At 33.8% G+C, this 24,393-nt stretch overlaps 1 protein-coding gene across 2 annotated transcripts in view; it reads right to left on the bottom strand.

Annotated features, from left to right (window-relative positions):
• The window catches only part of LOC134529392 (AP-2 complex subunit beta), a 150,697-nt gene that overhangs the window by 106,611 nt on the left and 19,693 nt on the right, over positions 1–24,393 (bottom strand). For both annotated transcript variants that reach the window (XM_063363408.1, XM_063363407.1), the window contains 4 exons: positions 20,624–20,869; positions 14,974–15,167; positions 11,516–11,690; positions 4,253–4,440 (listed from right to left, as the gene is read on the bottom strand). In XM_063363408.1, coding sequence (XP_063219478.1) covers positions 4,253–4,440; positions 11,516–11,690; positions 14,974–15,167; positions 20,624–20,869 — 803 coding nt within the window. The remainder of the gene's footprint in view (positions 1–4,252; positions 4,441–11,515; positions 11,691–14,973; positions 15,168–20,623; positions 20,870–24,393) is intronic.

Below are 24,393 nucleotides of genomic sequence, written 5' to 3'. Positions count from 1 at the left end.
AGTCAAACTCTGACAGTGAAAACGAAGATGCGTCTGTATATAGAAGTAACTGATTCCGTGTGAGTAAAGAAACTCCAGTGCATTTGAATTTGTGTACCAGTGATTCATTTGACTTGTCTGTTGTAAGCGACCCAGTAAATTTTAGTAGCCAATATAGTGCATTTTCGCAATTTATGCCCAGATCTGTGTTTGCTTATGTCGCTGAACAATTAAATTTGTATGCTCAACAGTTTTTGGACAAAGCACATGATTTTTCACCACGATCGAGATATGCTAAATGGAAAGACTGTACAACCGAGGACATTGAAGCAATGGTAGCTATGGAAATAGAGATGGGCATGTGCCGAAAGCCATCACTGAAAGATTACTTTTCAGAAACAAACTGGCTTCTTCGAACACCAAATTTTGGAGAAGTTATGTCCAGAGATAAATATTTTCTGTTGCAGTCTTTTGTGGATTTCCACAACAATGCAAACATTGTGAATAAAGGGTTGCATGGGTATGATCCATCGTTCAAAATTCAGTCGATAATAGAAAAGTGTAAGGAAACTTATTTACAACATGTTCAACCAGGCAAGTGTGTTTCAGTTGATGAACCAATGTTAAAGTTTACTGGTCGTCTATGGTTCAAACAATATTTACCTTCTAAACCATCAACAAAGTGGGGAATAAAACTGTGGTCACTTTGTGACAGTAAAACAGGGTTTTTATGCAAATTTGAAACATATGTAGGCAAAGGCAGTGGTGTGAAAATAGGTGAAACACTAAGTGAACAAGTTGTAAATAATCTGTTGAGTGGATTTGAAAAGAGCAATCGAATTGTATATGTTGACAACTTTTTTTCTAGTTCAGTTCTTTTTCAATTTCTTTTAGAAAACAAAATTAGAGCTTGTGGAACAGTGAGAAGCAACAGGAAAAAATTGCCAGTTGACATGAAATAATTGTCACTGAAGCGAGGTGAAGAACCTCAGTTTTGGCAAAATAAAAGAGGAATGCTTGCATGTTCATGGCAAGACACTGGTTGTGTAAACATGCTGAGCACTGTACACTCTTCTGAAATATTTACTGTGGCCAGAAGAACCAAGAAAAGTGTAACTGGTTTTGAGACAGTGAAAAAACCAAAACTCGAATATTATAACAAAAACATGAACGGTGTCGACAAGTTTGATCAGCTATGTACAAACTACATATACAAACATAAAAAATTGAAATGGTACCAAACTATTTGGTATTTTCTTATTGAAGCTGCATTGGTGAATGGAAGAATTGCATACAATGAAGTAAATAAGAAGTCTGTTTCGGCAAGTGATTTTAGAACTGAAGTAATTACAGGATTACTAAAATATCACCACCGCGAACCTGCAGCCAAACGTGGACGTAAACTCTGTGACTATGCCACTTGTAAGGCTAAGTGAGCAGCATTTCATTGGTGAACAGAAGAATAAGTCTCACAAACCAAACTGTATTGTTTGCTCCGTGCTACCAGGGCAGTGCAAGAAGAATGGCAAAGGAATATGCAAAAGGAAGCAAACAATATTCTACTGCAAAAATTGCCTGGAAAATCCAGTAATGTGTATTGTACCATGTTTTGAAATTTACCACACAAAAAAAAGTTAGAGTTAGCTGTAATTGTTGAACTCATTTTCTTTGTGCAAAATAAAACCTGTCTTGTTCTACATAAAATTGAATGTTCCTGAACATATCTACCAACGAATGCCAAAAACTATGGACTAAGAAAACCAAATGATTGTATGTAACATAATTTTTTATATTAATTTTATTATGCACTTCTATGTTTATGTAAAATATTGTTTATAATTCAGGGTCAAAAAAGGTCTGTCATGATATAATAGTGTTTTAGCAACTACTCATTCATACATTCGCAACTTTCGAAGTTAGGCTAAAAAATAAATTATAAAAGTTCAATTTTTATAAATAATAGTTTTTTTATTTATTTCTAGTAATGTTATTCATCAATTAACTAATAAAACAAATTAATGATTTTAAAAATTGTGTGACAAAATTTCTTGTTAAGCCTAATATATTTCTTAACCTGTCAATTTATTAAATTATAAAATAATATAAAAATTTTCACCAATCGTAAATTTTCAAGTAAAACAAAATAACAAAAATTTTCATTTAAAACATAATAATAATTTCAACTTTTTAATATTTTTTTTTTTTTTCAAAAAATTACGCACTTAGGGTAGTTTCACGAGTAAAAATGCTGCACCGAAAGAGTTAAAGTGCAACTTTAGAGTAAGGCAACTTGTCAAGGCAATTTAAAGCTGAAGAAGGCAACTCTTTAGTATTTTACATGATCTATAATAATTTAACACTCTGTCAAACTGTAAATATAATATTACAAAAATTTAACTATTTACCTAAATACTGCTTAATATAGTAAAAACAAATATAAATACTTTTTATGCACTATTTTTAATGTTGCTCATGACAAACTTTTCACTGCCAAAGAGTATTATTTAAGTTTGTCTTTAAATATCCAAACTGAATCAAAAATTACCAGCAAAATTCTTCATAGAGTATCAATGTAAAAATTATATTAATTCTTGATACACATTTCCAAAAGACACTTAATAATAATGTGTAAACAAACAATTCAAACAATAGCGGTAATCTTACAACCTGTGTTCCAAACTATACAATACAAAAATTTGCATAGTGCATCGGCCAAAAACCAAAACTGTATTTCCAAAATTACATGGAACTGCTTTAGTTGAATAAAAAAAGATTGTTGAAAAAATAAATAAAAGAACTAATAACTAAAATTTTTTAATTATACTTACTCTTTTAATTCGGAAAGTACTTGTGCGATGTTGGCTTGGGAAGCCAGGCGAATCATAATATCCAACTTCTCCAATAATTTCAACTTTTTAATAATTTTTTTTCAAAAAATTACGCACTTAGGGTAGTTTCACGAGTAAAAATGCTGCACCGAAAGAGTTAAAGTGCAACTTTAGAGTAAGGCAACTTGTCAAGGCAATTTAAAGCTGAAGAAGGCAACTCTTTAGTATTTTACATGATCTATAATAATTTAACACTCTGTCAAACTTTAAATATAATATTACAAAAATTTAACTATTTACCTAAATACTGCTTAATATAGTAAAAACAAATATAAATACTTTTTATACACTATTTTTAATGTTGCTCATGACAAACTTTTCACTGCCAAAGAGTATTATTTAAGTTTGTCTTTAAATATCCAAACTGAATCAAAAATTACCAGCAAAATTCTTCATAGAGTATCAATGTAAAAATTATATTAATTCTTGATACACATTTCCAAAAGACACTTAATAATAATGTGTAAACAAACAATTCAAACAATAGCGGTAATCTTACAACCTGTGTTCCAAACTATACAATACAAAAATTTGCATAGTGCATCGGCCAAAAACCAAAACTGTATTTCCAAAATTACATGGAACTGCTTTAGTTGAATAAAAAAAGATTGTTGAAAAAATAAATAAAAGAACTAATAACTAAAATTTTTTAATTATACTTACTCTTTTAATTCGGAAAGTACTTGTGCGATGTTGGCTTGGGAAGCCAGGCGAATCATAATATCCAACTTCTCCAATAATTTCAACTTTTTAATAATTTTTTTTCAAAAAATTACGCACTTAGGGTAGTTTCACGAGTAAAAATGCTGCACCGAAAGAGTTAAAGTGCAACTTTAGAGTAAGGCAACTTGTCAAGGCAATTTAAAGCTGAAGAAGGCAACTCTTTAGTATTTTACATGATCTATAATAATTTAACACTCTGTCAAACTTTAAATATAATATTACAAAAATTTAACTATTTACCTAAATACTGCTTAATATAGTAAAAACAAATATAAATACTTTTTATACACTATTTTTAATGTTGCTCATGACAAACTTTTCACTGCCAAAGAGTATTATTTAAGTTTGTCTTTAAATATCCAAACTGAATCAAAAATTACCAGCAAAATTCTTCATAGAGTATCAATGTAAAAATTATATTAATTCTTGATACACATTTCCAAAAGACACTTAATAATAATGTGTAAACAAACAATTCAAAGAATAGCGGTAATCTTACAACCTGTGTTCCAAACTATACAATACAAAAATTTGCATAGTGCATCTGCCAAAAACCAAAACTGTATTTCCAAAATTACATGGAACTGCTTTAGTTGAATAAAAAAAGATTGTTGAAAAAATAAATAAAAGAACTAATAACTAAAATTTTTAATTATACTTACTCTTTTAATTCGGAAAGTACTTGTGCGATGTTGGCTTGGGAAGCCAGGCGAATCATAATATCCAACTTCTCCAATTTCACATAAATGGGATCATTGTACTTGACAAAAAATACTTTCATTTCATGCTTTAAAATATCTGGACGTTTTTGTACAATCAAATTAATGTTTCTTAGGGCAACATATTGAACCTATAAAAAGAAATTTAACATATAAAATTATATAATACATACTATCTCTAAATTTAAGTTACAACATGATTCACATTGATATACCAGCCAAATTACACCAACACAAATCTAATTTGTGAAGAGTCGCCATTAACAATTAAGTGAACACAAATTGTAAAAAAACTACATACAATAAGGATTCCCTTCAGATGATTAAGTACAGTGAACTCCCGAATATCCGGGTGCAGGTTATCCAGTTTGTGAGTTAACCATGCCAAATTTGACTTCCATAAACAATGAACCACTAAATAATTACTGACTATTTATTTTTGTAATCTACTGACGTGACAAGAACATTTTTAAGTTGTGATTGAAGATGAAAAATGCTGCCAAACATAGTGAATACATAGTCAGTAATTGTTAGTATGCATCATGAATTTCGAAACTGCTAGAGCAAATTATAAACACACCCCTGTAAGGTGTGCACATTTGTGTTCCACGTGCCCTTGTGAACCGTGCTATGGTTGGCGCGCACTGCGCAGCTGTTCCGTGATTCACACAAGCAATAATGTCCTGTGTTGTTTCAAGGCAACAGTATTTTTTCTGTCGTAATCTTTAGACAGCGATGTCTAATAATAAATGTGAATGGTACTTGACAATAATAAAAAAAAATTATCAACCAGCTAAACATAACATAAGGCTATGTTTTAGTGATATATACTGCAACTTTTTCTGTAAATTATATGTAACATTTTAGTACACTAGGGTCTCTATAATCCGAGCTCCGATAATCCGAGTTCCCAATAATCCGAGTCAGTTTCGGGGGTTATGAGAAAGAAAAAAATATGAATTTTGCAAACACACATACATGTAGGGACGGCCAGGGCTACGTTGAGGAGGAAGGCCTGATGGGGTGAGTTGGGTAAGTGACTGTACATAGCAGGTAGCGGCCCACCCCTGTCAGAAGTCGCAAGCATCTATTTTTAGAACATTGGGGGAAACCCCTTTTCTCCGTCGGCCTAGATCCTCCGCCCCCTCGTCACTTCCCCGCGTTCCCTCCAGAGGGCAATTTTTAGTTCCCATAAGTTCTTCGCCGTGAGCACATCTATGTAGTTACGTCCCAGTTCTATTACGAACCAGTATGAGTAAAAGAAAACATACTGAAATATCATTAAGTGATAAATTAGAAGCGCTGACGCGGGTTGATAAAGGTGAGCCGCTAAAAACAATTGCACGTGATTTATGAGTGAGTGCTGTTACTGTGGGTGACTGGAGGCGCAACGGACAGAAATTGGAGTTATGGCAAACTCAAAAAAATCTTTCTCAGGCTACAACATCCAGATCTCGTATGAAAAAAAGGTGAGTACGAAAAAACAAGTGAAGCTTTGTTTTCATGGTTTTTAGCACAGCGGCAAAAAGGTGTCCCTCTTTCTGGGCCTATATTACAAGAAAAAGCGCAGTATTTTCGTAATAAATTACAAGAAGGTGAAAGCAATTTTAATGCCAGTAAAGGATGGCTGGATAAATGGAAAAAAAGATACGGTGTGCAGCAATTGCATATCACAGGAGGAAAGCTTTCAGCTGATGCTGCTGGTGCTGAAAACTATGTTCAAAAATTTCAAAGCATGATCGAAGAAGGGGGCTACACACATGATCAATTATATAACTGTGACGAGACTGGGTTAAATTTTAAAATGCTACCTGACAAGAGTCTAGCATCAAAAGACGAGATTTCCGCTCCTGGGCATAAAAAGAGCAAGGAACGAATTACTGTTATGCCATGTTCCAATGCCTCTGGGACACATGCTTCGTCCCTTGGTGATAGGAAAATCAAAAAAACCTAGAGCTTTTAAAAATGTAAATATGAACGCACTACCCGTCGCATACAAAAATCAAAAGAACTCGTGGATGAATACGACCATTTTTAAAAATTGGTTCTTCGAGGAATTTGTTCCTTCAGTAGAAAATTTTTCAAAAGAACGACAATTACCGAGAAAAGCACTGTTGGTTATTGACAACGCTCCATCCCATCCAAACGTAGAAGAGCTTTCAAGTGATGAAATTAAAACTGTTTTCCTGCCCCCAAATGTGACTAGCCTCATTCAACCTATGGACCAAGGCATCATTGCGACAATAAAGAAAAAGTACAGACGCATGCTTCTGACATATATTTTGCAAGAAGAAGAAATTTCATTAGTAGATATGCTAAAAACAGTTAATATAAAAGACGTTATCTATTGGTTAGTTGATACGTGGTCAGAAATTAAACAGGAAACTATACAGAAATCCTGGTCAAAACTTATAAAACCGAGAGTTTCACAAAGTGAAGAAGAAGAAACAGTTGAAGATGACTGTGATAATATGACTATTGAATTTAATGGTGGCAATCCCTGGCTGCGAAATGGAATCCAGTGCTGAAGAGGTTAAGAAGTGGTTAGACAGTGATGAAATTGAAGAATTGACAGATGAGAAAATTATTGAAATGGTCAACAACCGGGATGAGGACACCGAAAAAGACGAACAAGGGGAAGAAGAAACCAACAAAAAAATTAGCCATTCAGATGGGTTTCTACGCTTAGAAAAGGCACTCGAATACGTGGAGCAGCAAGATGACGTCACGCCAAATGACGTAATTTTTTTAAGAAGTGGAGCACACGAGCAGCTGAGAAGCGAGGAGCATTAAAAAAACAAAAAACAATAATAGATTATTTTAAAAAATAATAATTGTGTATATATTTCTAATCTGCCTTTCAATATGTTTGTATTTTATTTTTATTAAAACATCGACATATGTATTAGAAATTGATTTTGCGTGTTTTTATTCGTATTTCCAATAATCCGAGGTTCTGATAATCCGAGTTGGCCCCGGTCCCATCCAGCTCGGATTATCGAGGTTCTAGTGTATATATTAGGTACCTTTGTCTAGATAGTCTGAATAAAAAATTTTTAATCATAAAGCTTTTTCTCAACATTAATTTAACCTTTTTCGGTTACCAGTGCGGATAATCGCGAGTCTAATGTATATAATTACTTAAATCAATAAAACATTCTATATTTGATCAAATCTTCATCCAGTCTGCTCATTTTTTTTCAATCAGCTTTAGTTTTCCGTCTTTGATCATTATGTAACACATTTTATCATGCAGGCTTAATAGTGCAGACAAAATATTCTTGCAGAAGTAAATTTTTGTCACGTTGCACGACTGTGGACTTCTTTAGTTTTTTCCTTTCAGATTCACTCCTTGTACACAGGTTTTGTCAAACCAGCACTGGAATATGGGTCTTTTCTGAGCAGAAATGAACGCAGTATGGCATTAAATTTTAATAGAAAGCGGCATGATCGACCAGCAGCCTGGCCAACTGAAGGCGTTCTTTGCATCACATAGTTCTGAGAATTCAGCTCACCATGTGACCCCTTTAAAAACAGGTGAAATTATTTTTCTATGCACCTTGTGGCACATAGCTGAGCATGCTGCATGGAGAAGTGTTGCAATCTAGATAAGATCTGCAGAACTAGGTGTTGGAGGGGGAGTAATCATGTCATCTACTGTGTTGATCCACAATGAATTTTCTGGACTCACCAACTGTTTACAGAGTATATATAATCCAAGGTAAAACTAAATTCAAAGACAGTCAGAGGTGGGGCCTTGGCCTTAAGGGCTCCGCCTACCCGGGCACACACACGGTGTGCAGAGCTTCAGTTTAAACAACACGATTTAAAAACTACTCAAGATATCCGAATGGGGTCTGTTTATGAAAAGCATTTAAGAATTCGCAGAGGACCGAAAAGTACTTTTGATTTCGGATTAAGTTTTTAAAATGTAGTTTTAGAAGAGTTAAAATGGCTAAAAAGCATGATTTCAGAGTAAATTTTAGGTGTAAAACAACCAGTACAGATTCTTGAAAGCACTTAAGGGACTTTCATTACCCCTTTAACTTCATTTCTCGGCCATATAATGTTACGGTTACCGCTCAAATTTCAGTTACATGGTTGCTACAGAAATAAAATCTTAGAATTCCCTGACTTTTCCCTGTTTTCCAGAAATTTAAGAGAAAAATTCCCTGACTTTCTTTTGAAGTACATACCATAAATATTAACGTGCATATGATTAAATATAATATAAACATTTCAACATGAGGTAAAATAAGGTTTTTTGTGTTATTTTGACGGCAGAATTGCGAATGTGTTTTTTTCCTTCGACATGGCTGGTGAGAGCTCTTCGACCAATATTGCTGAGTTGAATACTTTTCTAGCACAAAGTGCAGTACGCAGAATTTATGTTTTTAGCAGAGGGTTTGATATGCTGAAACTGTGGCTCCTTGAGCCAATTCTCCTTTAAAGTAGTTTTTTTCGACATCTCTAAGCTAAAAAAAAGTACATAATATTTTCAGGTTAGGTTAAAACATTATTGTTTATAAATTCTTAAAAAAATATAGCTACACAAATACAAAAACTATTACAAATTCACACCTAGCAATATAACGGGCCTACTTAGTGAATTACAATAGCAGCATTACAACATGCAATACTCTTACAATCTTACAATGTTAACTAACGATTCTGGGGAAAAACATGTTCAGTTATGCATATTTTTTATACACAATGTAAGTGCCACGCAACAGAACTCACGGATTATTACGGTTGAAAAAAAAAAGTAATTTAAAATAATAGGTAGAAAAAAAAATGCAAAAACATAACCGCACACAAAAGCCACGTGTTTTCATATCAGCTTGGTAGTTTTCAAAATGAGAGTTGGTATTGCCTCTTAATCAAAATGAACTTTATTTTCTTATGATCGCATCAAAAACTAACTTCACCTGAAACAACGCCTTTAAATTCACGTAATAAGCTTTCTACTCGCCTTATTCCACGTGAAAATAGCCTTCAAAAGATAAACGACGCCATGCCCGTTTTGTAGTTCACTGAATGGAACGGAACATAATACAAAGTCTTAACGGCAAATTAAAAAGGAGCAAAACACGAACAAACGAAGGCCTGGATTCGCTAGTGAACAAACGAGTGCCTGGATTGGCCAGAAGTTATGGTGGGTGGTTATAACAGCCTATTGCAACGGACAATCGTAGACCAAGTAAAAAAAAGTTGCAGTTGCTGTGTGCCTTAAGCAGCAGCCTTTTTGCGGAGTCGTTCGGTAGCGGTACAAGCGCATCAAACCAAAGCTTTGTTTGAATTATACACAACTTTAAAATTTCCAGATTTCGTAGAATTTTCCCTGACATTTCAAGGAATTCCCTGACCATTTTAATTTCCCTGACATTTCCCGGTTTTCCCGGTTTTCTAGTCCTGCAGCAACCATGTGACAACGAGAAGACTGCGTGCCAGTTCATAGCCTTGTGCTTAGAGGCTACACCACGCTATAAATACCAGCGAGCATCGCGCTTATCATCTTGCCTCACTTGAACACACATACACCCCTGACAAGGCTATGTAGGTTGACCAGCCTGTTACATGTAGCCATATTGCCTTAAGGAAGGAATATACTTTTATTTGTGAGATTTTTATATAAAAATGAAGTAAAATAATTTAGGTTTATTGATTATTATTAAGGCTATACGTAATACTCCAACATTAATCCTGATTGTTGTAATTTCAGAGGTGTTTTGAGAATTTGGTTATTAATTTGTAAAATTTTTTTTATTTATTTCCTGATTGAATGATGAAGGGAACAGAATAGTTTTAACTCCTCTAAAGTAGAATTAAATACACACACTAGTATTTTTTTTCAGCATCCACCCTACCACCACTGTATAGGGTGTAAGCTTAAATCCAATTCTAGTAATCCTTCTACCAGATGTATAAATTTTTTAGAAAAGCTCACCCCCATAATATTTTATATATATCCGGTAAAAATGTTGCATATGCATAGTTGTTTTTATGTTTAATGAAAATGTGTGTGTGATGTGTGCGACACTGGTTCGCACAATGTGTAATCAGACTGCTATGGAAACATTTACTCAAAATACAGCATATACTTTGCATTAGCATGTCTAATGGTTAGTAGCATGCAGCCAGTTCAATATCCCACTAGTTGGACTTAACTCAACCAAAAAAACTTTTTTTATAATAATTGAGAGTTGACAATCTTAATAAGGATGTGATACTTCTTAAAAATCAAAAAACTTTGGAGATGCTGAAAAATACTTTAAAAGCCTAATACAGTAAAACACTGAAAATATTTAAGGATTGTCAGCACACTGATAAGTAGGGGCCAGAAAAATTCACAACTTGCGAGTAATTTACACTTTAGATGCTATTTTTTTCTTCTCATTTTCAACTATAATGCTATTTATGCTAATTTTCAACATAATTTTTTTTTTTGCAAAAATAGACTAAAATACCACTCTGGTGTAAAATGTCTTAATAGGTAATTATGGTGCTTTTTCTGTGTTTATTCATCAATCATTCATTTGTCTTCACTTCACATTCACGTGCACCATTACTGTATTCTTCTAGGCAGAAGTAAAATAGACATGTATTTTGTACGTTTATTTCTATTCAGTGACGCATGGTATGAATAATAATTATTGGGAAAATAATATTCAAAACCCATTTTAAGAAACAGTTATTAATGCAGTGAACTCCACAAAATTTTGAGTAATGCGCTTGTTTGTAGTTAAGGTTAATGTAAACAAAACTATGACGACGATGTACTAAATAACTGAAAATCATGACTACCGTAAGAAATTATGTAAAATCAGCATCATTGCTAGAAAAATAAATATTATATTATCTACACTGTCAATAATAATGAAACGACAGGAGAATGTACACGTTATATGCATAAGTACATACTTATACTGTAACAAATACATTTTTAATCAGTTCTGCATCAACTAATAACGTTTCCTACTGAACTGTGTTGTACAAAACTTCACAATTACTATAGGTTTGTATAAGTGATGTTTCATGAAGATTTTATTATTTCCTTAGATCAAACAGTAAACTACTCAAATTTTTTGAGCTTTAAAATTAATCTCGAGAATTTAAAACTAGACTACTTGAAATTGCAAACCATATTCTAACAGCCCAAAACAAAACTATATACAACAGTTATAAATAACAAACAGAAATTAATACCTCAGGCTCGGAAGACAGAAGGGTTACAAGAGGTGGTGCCAACTTCTTGGTGAGAGTAGAAACAAATTCTGACTCTGAAGGCAGAAGTTCCATAAACTTCATTAGTACTTTTACTGCAGATAGCACAACAGCAGCATTCGCATGAGCAAGTCGTGGAGTGATCCTCTCACAAATGCTAGAACACAATGTTAAAAACCATAGGTCAAGTTGGTTACCCATATATCCAACTCATTTAGGATCTTCTTTACGTATAGTGTGATAAATACATGTTTAAAGCTTCAAAAAATTTAATTTAAAATTAAAATTTGTGTAAATTGACTTAAAAAAGTCCACTAGACTTTAAATCCTGAAATTCCTATGCTTTTATAGGTTTTATAGACTCAAAATAAAGCTTCCCTGCCCTTGGTTGGTCGAACAATTTTGCAGTATTTTCTGGTGACCATTAATCAGAAAAACTATACACACACTGAATTAATTATTTCTATGGTGAAATATCAGATTTCCTGCAAGAATATTCTGAAAATGGACCTTACCTGTAGAACTTAATAGTTATGTGCTAATTGAAGTTGAAACTTATTTTGGTGCACAAATGATCATTTATGTCCTACTATGGTACAAATTTATTCAAGTGACATCAAATAAAAGAAATTGATATTTTTATATAATCATTCTTCAAATCTTTCTATGGAAAAATTATATAAGATATCTCACGTGAATTTTACAAGTTAGACAGTGAATGGTGTTCCTACAGTTTTTATACAATTGTATGTCCTAAAAGCCCTTTGCCTGTGGAAAGTATACCTTTTTTTAAAAAATTACTGCCTACCAGAAATAAATATTTATGTTCAGTAGACTCCATATTATCCAGATGCGGGTTATCCGGTTTGCGGGTTAACCGTGCAATATTTTACTTCCATAAAACATAAACAAAATAATTTTTGACTTTTTATTTCAGTTATTCCACAATGGCAATGGCACTTGTGTAGCAAGAAGTATAATGCAATGAATTAGTAATAAAAAAATTAAAAAACATTATTTTGCTCTTTCCTCAATAGCTATTCACTTTCTTCACTGCATAATTATTTCCGACGATGCCCAAGTGTTCAGCAGAAGTTTATATTCCGCCATCCTGCATGTCAACAGCAAAAGCCAGAAGCTTTCAGGGCTATTTACCTTGCCCCACTAGGATGCACCAAGTGGCAAATCATGGCAGACACACATTTAGTAAACAATAGAATCGGGAATTAAATTAACAGGTTAAATAATCTTTCTAATAGGAAACCTTTGTTTGTGCTTTTTAAATTCTTATTAGAACTGAAATTTATCTCCTATATCAGTAACATTATTATGTAACTCAGAAATGTTGGTAGTGCCTACATAGGGGAAAAAATGTTATAGCAAGCCCTATTATGTAAATAATGCAGTACATGAATTTATAATTTTAATTTTATGTTGTTTAGTCTCTTAATGTAATTCAGAATTTATTTAAATATACTTCAAATGTATTTAGAAAGATATTAAAACTGTAAATTAATTTTAACAGGAGTAGTGCCTTGATTAAAATGGTAGTCAACAAGCACACTTACCTGTTTGAAAATAAATTAGGGCGTTTTTTTGAGGGATGGGTGTTACAGTGTTTGTCTCAATAGGATAAAAAAATTTTAATCAGTTTTTTTTAAATTGCTTTAACCATCTTTTTCGGTTATCTGTGTACCACTTGCCTGTCATTACCCCCAATAATCAGCAGTCTACTGTATTCAAACTTCAAATTTTCCTGCAAGACACCACTAAACATGGAAATCTGTGCCCATCTTGCAAAAATTTAGATGTAATGTTGGGCCTTTAACATTTTCTTGTGATGTCAATGGCCATAAATGAGTTTTGAGGATGTCACTATTTGTACAGCATCACATATTGAATTAAATTAGTGCTATCAATAACAAAACTCCTGATTTTTTCACCAGAAAACACAAAAAGTGGACATCGTGAAGGTATATCTCTGAATCTTATTTACTAACGTCATTCTTTTATAAATACTAAAAAAAAAAAAAACAAATCTGTATTTTGTATCAATAATAGTCAAGATATAGCAAGACATGGTGCCACAGATTATATGGAAATTTCACCGCAAGACTTCTATCATATCTACAGATCATGCATATTCTTTAAACAGAAAACACCCAACTTTTTTATTTTTATTAATAACAATGACCCATTTTCTTGTATATAGTACACTTCAGACTTATGTTTTTGTTTCTTTTACTATTGTTAATTGTAACTGTTCTAGATACCATAACATTTTTTTAGGTGACTCCAAGTATATCACGTACCATTTAAGCAGAACATGCCTGCTGGCCAAATAAGACATTTCATTGATGAACGTCACATTTTGTTGTGAACAGTGAGTGTATTTTCTTGTTAGTTATGATGTGTTTCACCAAATTGCAATCATGAATGGGTTTATTATTAAGCTGAGCATTGCTGGTGCATGCATGTCTAACATAATTTAAAGATATACAGCTCTAACCAGTGAATTATTCATTAGTAAAGTTCAAATTTTTTTCAAACAAGACTTGTTAACACTACTTTTGTGCAACCTAGAAGGTAAAATGAGTAACATTCATGCAACTTCCACGTTTACATGTCCAAGTTGGTCCTAAATGGACTTACAAAAATTTATTTACCAAATTACCCAAAAAAAAAAAAAAATACCTTTTATAAGTCAGTGTATAATTTTAAATAAGTAGCAGGAGTATATTAATACATATATCTTAGGATACATTTTTTTATGTACTTAGTTGTGTACAAAATAATGCAATAAAGCCAATCATTAATTATTTTTAACTATTAGGTGCTTTCAAAAAACAGGGTCTAATAATGCAAAATAAACAGAAAACTTTGTTTCACAATAATTGCAGTTTTAACCAGCTTCCAAGCACACCCATCAGTGATTACATTTATGTAGACAAGAAAACACACAAACAAAAATGTGATAAAGTTGATGCCAAATACTAGACTCAGTAATCAACATACTTATAGAGAAATGAACTAATAATGCCATTAAACAGTTTAAAAATTACACAAGTTTAAAGACCAATTAATGTTAAAAAAAATAGAAGTTATCATGATTTATATTAATATTAAGAACTTTAAGTCTATTCTCTAATTATCATTTGATGATGCAAAGAACTGAATGCTTGGATTTTTGACTCTCCTTGGGGGAAAACTTGTTTTTACATCACAGATAATAAACTGAACTGGATTTTACCAAAAATTATTCTAATATACATGCAGCCAATCTGCTATGTATAAGTGATTTATTGTACAAAACTGTGATGAATACACAAAACTTCCAATATGTTTGTGTTTCCAAAATTCCGTAACTTGAAATCTAAATCAGTAATATCAACAGAAAACAAATAATACTTGGCAGCACTGGTCATGCAATATGTATTTACCTCTGTGCTTCCCTATCATCTTTAGGAGTGTAGTTTGCGAGGGAATCCAAGATGAAGACTTGCCCCCACTCAGTACATTCATTAAGGGCAGTAAGCAGCTTGTTGATAGTCTGGGCATTCATCTCTACCAAGGGAGACCCACTAGTGCTTGCTTCATTTATTTCTGACAGAGCTGCAACTGCATTAGCTACAACCTGTTAACATTGTTATTGCCAAACAGGAGAAGTTACAAAAAATTTCTGTTCACATTTTTACATGCTTACACATAAATACAGTAAAACTCTAAGACAGGGGTTCCCAAAGTGTGCGCCGCGGCGCCCTGGTGCGCCGTAGAAAGTTAAGAAGGGCGCCGTGAAGCGATTCTCTTTACCATTCTCCGAAACCTCAACTTAAGTGTTCGCGGGTACAAAATAAACAATTTAATTTCTAGCGCTCGCGTAGTGCTTCGCTTACTTGCGCACTCGCCGATACTTATCTACTACATGCCCGAGACAACTGTGGTCCCGGTAAACATGTGAACTACCCAAGGTCAGATGGACTCCTCCCTCCGCAACATTGTCCCCTCCCTTCCCCTAGTCCGCCTCAAGGGTCGGAACGCATATCGCGGGTGGGACGACAAGTAGAGTTGTTACCATAAGTCACGACACAGTGCACGGACACGGGCGTATCGGTGTTCAAGTATTTCACGGATCCTTTGAAAGCGGAGCAAGGTTTCGAAGCGTGCTTGACTGTAATATAACATGTATTGACAAATGGCATCGGGCAGTTCAACAAATCACAAAACTATATATAGCCAGTGCAGGGAAGTGATTAGCAATTGTAACATGTCAGGAGTTAAAGAACTAATTGGCTGAAGGGGAGTTTGTTACATGAACTTAGCAATAAACTGTGTTGAAACGTTTCTTGCATATGCTACATCAATTAATCGCAAAAAAAAAAACTTTGATTATAGGCGAATGTATAGCCTACCAACATGTACGTTCAGTTTGGTGCTGAGTGAAATAATTATTATAATGCAAACGGTACAGTGTGATGCTGTGACGATTGTTTGGTACAAATTCTGACATATCTTTATAGACACCTTGTTTCGCTGTTTCATACAAATATACCTTCAGTTTATCACAACATTTCTTACGTACTGCACGACTGCGCTACATGGTCTTCCTTTCATCCATATACTCTTGCTTACATGTTGCGTCCGTAAAAAAACGGAAATATCGGAAATACGATGATAGCTATTTGGACTTCGGCTTTACGTCAATAGAAGTAAATAATGAAGAAAGACCGCAGTGTGTGCTCTGTTTGAAAATTTTATCAACCGAAAGTATGCTTCCAAGTAAGTTAAAGAGACATCTCGAAACCATTCACCCGGCTATGGTTGACAAATCGCGCGATTTTTTTAAATAGGAAATTACAAAATTAAAAAAAACACAAAATATGTCTATGTTAGCATCCTTCAAGGTAGCATACAGGGTGGCGAAATGCAAAAAACCTCATACTATTGCAGAAGAGCTTGTTCTACTGGCTGCTCTCGACATGGCGAATATTATGGTGGGAGAATCGGCGGGAAAATGAATTTCTAAGGTACCCTTATCTAACAACACTATCAGTCGAAGAATCCATGACATAGCTGAGGATCTAAATCTCCAATTAATAGAAAAAATGAAAGGCAAGGAATTTGGTCTGCAACTTGACGAGGATACTGACAGTCACAGTAATAATGATGTACATCTGATTTGTTACGTACGCTTTGTGGCTGACAATATTATTGTCAAAGAACTCTTATTCTGCAAAAACATTACCGAAAGTATAAAGGCTCATGACTTGTTTGAAATTCTTGACAAGTTTATTACAGAAAATTGTTTGAATTGGGAAAAATGTATTGGTGTATGTACAGATGGTGCTCGATCAATGTCTGGCAAGTACAGAGGATTACAAGCCCTTTTTTGTAAAAAAGCCTCGCATGCTGTGTCGACCCATTGCATCATCCATAGAGAAGCGCTTGCGTCAAAGTCGATGAGTTCTGAATTAAACCAAGTATTAGAACATGCCATTCGCACTGTAAACTACATTAAAACTAGACCACTAAAAGCCAGACTTTTCAAAAAACTATGCATAGATATGGTAGCTGAACATACGGCACTGATATATTACTGCAATTCACGTTGGCTTTCCCGTGGAAATGTCTTAATTCGTGTGTTCGAATTACATGAAGAAATTCATAGTTTTTTTTTTTACAAGAGCATCATGCAAACTCCAGATACTTTGCTGAACCAGATTTTTTGCTAAAACTAGCATATTTGTGCGACATACTTGAAAAACTTAACAAACTGAATCTGTCTTTGCACATTCTGAAACTACTGGAGAAGATCGCTGCGTTTAAGAAAAAACTGCAGTTTTGGATTTAAAAAATGAATGAAAATCGCGGTCAAGTTTGTTTCCCGCAGTTGTATGAATATGGGACATCTAATGAGCTTGTTGTCTCATAAGACCTGATGACCCTTTTCACGGGACACCTTTCGAAGTTCATTGAATGGTTTTCAAAATACTTTGCCGAAAATGATGTCGATAAATATGCGTGGATCCAACACCCATTCCATGCACAAGCTCCGCCAGAATTTACATCGGAAGAAGAAGAAAGTCTCATTGAACTCTCTTGCGACAGCAGCCTTAGAACTACATTCACATGTTCTGATTTGGTGGAGTTTTGGATATCGGTTCAAAATGAATATCCCACTTTAGCTTCAAAAGCTATAAGAATTTTCATTCCTTTGGCAATATCTTATTTGCGCGAAGCTGGATTTTCAGCTGTAGCTGTAATCAAGAGCAAATATCGCTCAAAGATAAATGTGGAGCAAGAAATGCGAGTAGCAGAGTCAAACCTTATTCCACGTTTTGAAAAAAATGTGTGAAGATCACCAAGCTCACCCATCACATTGACTAGCTAGGTAGCTATTGTATTTTATTTTTGTTTTTCTTAAGTCTCTCTTGAATGTTTTTGTGTTAATTTTATATTCTTATGAATATAAATATAAAGTTCAGATTCATAATGTGGATATTTTAATTTTTTGATTATCTACCTAACTAGTATCATTGTACCTATCTATTTCGACGAGCCAAATAGGTTAGGGCGCCGAGACAAAATAGTAAACATGTATGTGCGCCGCGGACTGAAAAAGATTGGGAAACCCTGCTCTAAGATGTTCCCACATAATAAGTTTTCCCATTTATAACGTTTGAATAAATATTCCCTTAATCACTTCCATATATCCTTATGTTAATATTCCACATTCAAAACATTTACGTTAATAGATGCTTCCCGCATATAACGTTCATCATTTCAGGAATAAAATAATGTAATAAAGTTTATCTTTACACTCTTAAACTTTATTTATAGTTAAATTTTAGACAATTACGTATTTCAAAACATAAAAAAAAAACATTCCCATTGAAACCTTTACCGCACACTGTTACAATATATTTTTCGATCAATCATATGCTTGCATTCGTATCCTAAGTGTGGCTGTTTCATCTGTTCACAATCTCCCTCATTCGAGGTATAACGTCGACGAATACACAACAAACACAAACCACTAGCCATTTCTCTGCCCTGATTGTGGACACGTGACACATCTGGTACAGCAATATGAGGAGCTAATTCAGTTTCATTGTTTGTTGAGCACTGTAGTAAAAATTTTATATGGTGGACATAATGATGAATGTTTCAGTTTATTCGTCTTGCTATTTTTTTCGTTTTGGACCGGAATTATACTGTATTTACCCGTAAATTGTGCACAATATTACATAAAACATGTTGAAAAATAATGGAACAAGGCTTATTCAAAACTTGACAATGCCGAATAAAGTACCGGTTCCTTCAAGCTCCAAGCTATGAAAACTCGTACCTTGAGTAGAAAAAATGTTGCAGGAAATTGCATACGCAATTGGAGGGGTAAAAAATTGGTTTTGAGTGCTGGTATTATTGCAATAAAAAGTTTATTTAAAAGGTGAGAATTTGTGGCATGTGCTTTCACAACAATTTTCAACATATTTTGTTTATAATCTTTCTATCATGGCATTGATTTCGGTCGTCCGTGAACGAGATGTTTATGGCGCTTCACTGCTCTAAACAAAACAGCTGCACTCGGTAGCCATTACATTCATGATGTTTTTTTTCCGGCCCATCATGGTAAACATTTTATTATTCAGTATTAATTCATAAATGAAATATTTACTACCCAGTATATTTAGATACATGTATTTACGACAGAGAAATGTACTGCAAATATTTATAGATTATATAATACCTTTTAAGAAAAATTTAAAAATGCTGCAAAAACATAACCGCAGAGGTTAACACCAGTACTAAGAATGCTAACTGTGCTGAAGTTAGGTCTATCCTCTGGATCTATGTACCGCCCGGTTGCGTCATTGTACAGAGAGCTTGGGACAACAGCCTATATGATTACACGTAAATAAAGAAAATTCTGTCCCTGTTTTTAAATCAAAATGTGCAATGATGTAGAGACACCTGAGGGCCTTCCTACACGTGTCTACTACCATTACAAAATAGAGGCAACCACTGTACAGGTAGCATCAGTCTCTCTGACAGCCTCCAATATGTGGTTTTCAAGTTAACTGTCACAAACATTAATTTTTCCCCACCTACTTTGACCACTGGTAATGATAGCGCTAATACATAAGGGCCTTCCTACAGGTGTCTACTACAAATAAAAAATAAAATTAGAGAGGAAAACACTGTACAGGTTGCACTAGGGCCTCTGAGGGTCACCAAAGTATGGTTTTCATAGTAACTTAAAAGGTAATACAATATTCTGAATAATTACTTCATTCCATCATAATCATTTAAAAGTAATGCAAGGTTTTAACCAACCACAAATATTTGTGGCAATGGAATCCCCACAAATGGTCTAATTTTAAAATAGAAAGCTGAACAAACAGTGCATAACATATAAGTGTCATTTTAATGATTTTTTTTAATGTAGCAACTGATCTGTACTATTTCCCTTTTAATAAGTTTTCCCTGTTAATAAGTTTTTATCATCCAGTCCCTTAAAACACATCTTAACATGGTTTTACTGTATTATGATATTCACATAAAAATATTATATATGAAAATCACAGCACTCATATTGTTTTAAAACAATGTTCCCCAACGCATGTCATGTTAACTAACAAATTTCCACATTAAATTTTATAATAATGTGCATCAACTAGATAAGACTACAATTAAATTGAAAATGATTTTGAAAAACATAAGTAATGTTGTGCAAATAGCACACATATAGAAGCTGCATTAATCTTTAATTACAGTAAAAAGGTGATTACAGATAGTTGGCTTTTATAAATACAATATTTGAAATGAGAAATATTTTTTTATATCCCTACAGTCTTAACCATAGTAAATCAATTTATCAATAGTTCCAACCAAATCACTGATCTAAACAGCATACTAAAGATCAAATGAAGTTGTGAATTTTTCTTTCACTGGATACTCCTTGTAAGCCATTACTCTCTTACACATACAAAATAATCCTACACAGCAGAGCATAGTAACAAGCCTTTATTAGTTACAACTAGGCACTAGGAAACAACTGGAATTTTTTTAAAGTATTTCAAATGGAGTTACCATAGGATTAGAGTCTGAAAGCAGGTCCTTCAGTTGATCCAAAAACCCTTGATCCTCTACAAGTTGAGCGTTGATATCGTACAACTTGGCCACACACACTGCAGCAGTTTTGCGAACATACGGATCTTCATCTTTTAGGCACTTGCGCAAAGGCTCACACAGATATTCAGTTATCTTGTCAACACGAATGCAGCCCATGGTACGCACAGCAAGAGCTCTGATCAGTGGGTTAGGGTCTTCGCAATCCTTAAAAAAAAAAAATATTGAAAAGCCTTAAGCAAGTACATAAAAAGGTCTCAATATATTACACATGCAATGTTTCTTCTTTAGTATCTCTTTATTCTAAACACTTATCACTGAATTATCACTCTCAACTTTAAAATTAATTAAAAATAAATCTTACAAAATCTTCCATCCTGGAAGCTTAATATCACTAACTGTGGGCATGGCCACACTTAAATCTTATGACTAAATTTATCCAGTACAGAAGTAAAAAGGTACGTTTTTCTATAAATATAATTAATGCTGGGTCATATCCCAATTTTCTCAAATCTGAATCTTGAATTTGAATCCCAAAGAGTACTTCAAATATGCCTCTCAAATCTGAATATAGGTCTCAAGGGTCCAAAATAAAATTAAGTAAAAGAAATGAAAAATATCACCTATGGTGTTGAAAACATTTAACACTTTAAATGTTTTATTCACATACCAAGTTTCCAGAATCAATACATATTGTAATTTTATTTATATAATTACATGTTAAAAGTAAAATATCTTGGAGAATGGTAACAGGATTGGAAAAAAATTGAGGTTGACCTAGTAAACTTCTGAGGTTATCAGTGTTGAATTTTTTAATATACTTTATTTCATATAATAGTTTAATTTTAATTTTTTACTATCAAATATAGAATCCTTCGAATACTGTGGATTTTACGATATTTGAAGTTTTGATTGGTCCATCCCTAAATAATATATAGTTCATTAATTCCTTGCCATGCTATCGAACATTCCACATCTGTTCTTACTCAGTCTTCAATGATAATGTTACATGCATGCTAGGAGGCAAGGCCACGATGCGTGCCAGGTACCTGAACAGGCCTTCCAGCATGTCTGGCCAGTGGCCTCGCACAGGCACTGACGTCACGCATGCCCGGCCGGATTACAAGGGTCTAGCTAACCACCACTCTCTGCTCCCCACTCACCGTCCCGCCTCAGACTATTTATTGTCACTGACACTAAGTGGTCTGGGAATTATGCAGGTATCCCGAGGCAGCCACAAGAAATTAGCGCGAATAAATGCCACCTTTCTGGACTTTTTGGGCGGCGGGGCGGCCCGAGATGATGCAACACGTCACAGCCACTCTCATTCCTTCGAGAAGGATGCCATGGGGATATAAACAACAATGCCGGCCTTTGCAGGAGTTCCGTGAGTTTGGAGAGTACCGCAAGGTAAGGAAAGTGCGACATAGGCAGAGAGGGTGAGAGACCCCCTCGACAAAGGCGTGACGAGGAGCGATGGAACCGTGAGTGTGTGACAGTGTCACGCCAGGCTGTGTGTGCAAGGACAGGCGCAAGGTAAGGGGCGAATCACTGTCGAGACTAGCTCCAGTGAGGAGTGCGAACTGTCAAACTTGACACAAATTGAGTGATTGCGAATAAGTATTTTAAGTGCAAGTGATTGGTGATCTGGCATTGTTTATTAATAGTAAGTATTAGTAATGTAAATATTATTAATTAATAAAACTGTAATAAAACTTAATTGGGCTATCCCTTACGAACCCAGTTCCCCTATAAGGTACTGCTCTGTTGTAAAAACAGTGATTCTAATTAAATTAAATGAATCAATATTAGTTGGAATAAAGTTTGTGAAAATTGTGAAAAAGAAAACTGACCATGTCACTGACTACTTGTGTTTAAGAATAATTTTCAGAAAAATTACATAAGTGTTTGTCATTTTAAATATAAGTGTCAAAACATTGGCAACATATCAAAATACAAGTATTGGAGAAACATTTACATGCACAATGAAAAATAATACATGAGCAGTGCACCATTAAAAAATAAGCAAAAAAGAGAATTTTAAAGAGTTGAATGTCAACAAAAGAAGCTATTTAAACATAAAAGATTGAAGATGGCCAGTCATGGGCAAGCAAACAAAATAATAAAATGAACAAATAATGAGAAACTATCAAAACTTATGCACTTCCCACTTCTCAAGCCATAGAATACCTCTCTAAATCAAATTTCTGAGTGAAACCATTGCAGACTGTCACTGGCTGCAAAACTGCAGAGACAGTTGTTAGGGGCACTAATCTCTTATAATGTCAAGTGCTAGTGACTAATATGTGTGAACTGTTTTGCTTACAAGTGTTGCTAAGTTGCTTTACTTATTAAATAAATAAAAAAATATATATATATATTTTTAAATGAGTTATAAAAACATTTTAAAGCTACAAACTTAACTACAATTTAAATGCATTGTTAAACTACAGAGAATCACAGTGGCCACACACTACATGGAATTCTAAATTCCTGGTTATTTCCAGGTTTTAAAGGCTCTGAATTTAAAAATCCAGGCCTTTCATTATTTAAAAACAATGCCCACTGAAGAAAAAAAAGTTCAGCAATTTAATAAATTTAACAAGCAAATTTATTAATTGGTGTCATGCATGTAGTACATTCAAAACAACCATAGTAATTTCTCTGTTGTTTTTAATCTTTTAAGAACACTTCTTGTCACTATGCGTGATCATGTATGATATTCCAAGAATTAGGAGTAAAACAAGCAACTTAATTTCTTTTGTAAAAAATTAATAAATTGAAGAGTTAAAATTGTTAAGAATATTATGGAACATACAGATATTTTTACATCTGATAAGATCAATTTTCTGCAAAAAAAAATTTTAAATTTAGTTTTAATGCATCAAAATATTGCTCACACTTTTCTTAATTTTACAATTCACATCAAAAAATTTTTAAAAATTCCAGTCACTTCGAAGAAATAGAATCTTCCATCATATACAACTTATGTACACACAATATAAAATGTTTAAGAAAATATTTTGGTAGTAAATTACAAGTTTACAAAACTACTATTACATTTAGACATATTTTATGTGCTCATATATATTAATTCTACCTCTTTCTTAGCTTCACTGAGCAGTTCAACTTTCTTTTGTCTAACTAGTTTCTCTAGCTCTTGCTGCATTTTATTGCAATTGGTAATTTTTTCCCTTTTCCTACATACTATCTACATAATCATGCTCAATTGCCGCTGCTTGCAGCAAGGGATTTGTGATTTTAAATGCTTGAACTCCTGCATTTATCACTGCTTCATACCCTTGTCTTACGCCAACATACATTAGTCTAGTTTCTTCCATGTTCAAAATAATTTGCTGGTTTCATTCTGCAGTAGAGCTTACAGTCTTTGACGTGACAAATAAAAGTAATAGTTTTCGGTGGTGTCTTCTGTTTATTATTACCCTGTGATGTTAACAACAGAAGGAAGGAAAAGAAACTGAATAGACACTTCCTCTCCCTACAGCTAATCACCAGCAATCCAAAGTGTTATCTTAACACGTATCACATATCTCACATCAGCTGCAGAGGTTCGCTCAAAAATGGTATAAGTGACACAGTTTGTATGCACAGTGTGTAGTTTTTTAACTAAACCGAAAACAGCAATAAAAAAAAGGCATATAGCACTTAAAATTGCATAAATGACACAGTTCTTAGGCACGATGAGCAGTTTTTCAAATAAGCTTTTTTCA

The sequence above is a fragment of the Bacillus rossius genome, chromosome 2 (assembly GCF_032445375.1).
Source record: "Bacillus rossius redtenbacheri isolate Brsri chromosome 2, Brsri_v3, whole genome shotgun sequence".
Lineage (NCBI taxonomy): Eukaryota > Metazoa > Arthropoda > Insecta > Phasmatodea > Bacillidae > Bacillus > Bacillus rossius.
This window is presented reverse-complemented; position numbering and strand designations above follow the sequence as displayed.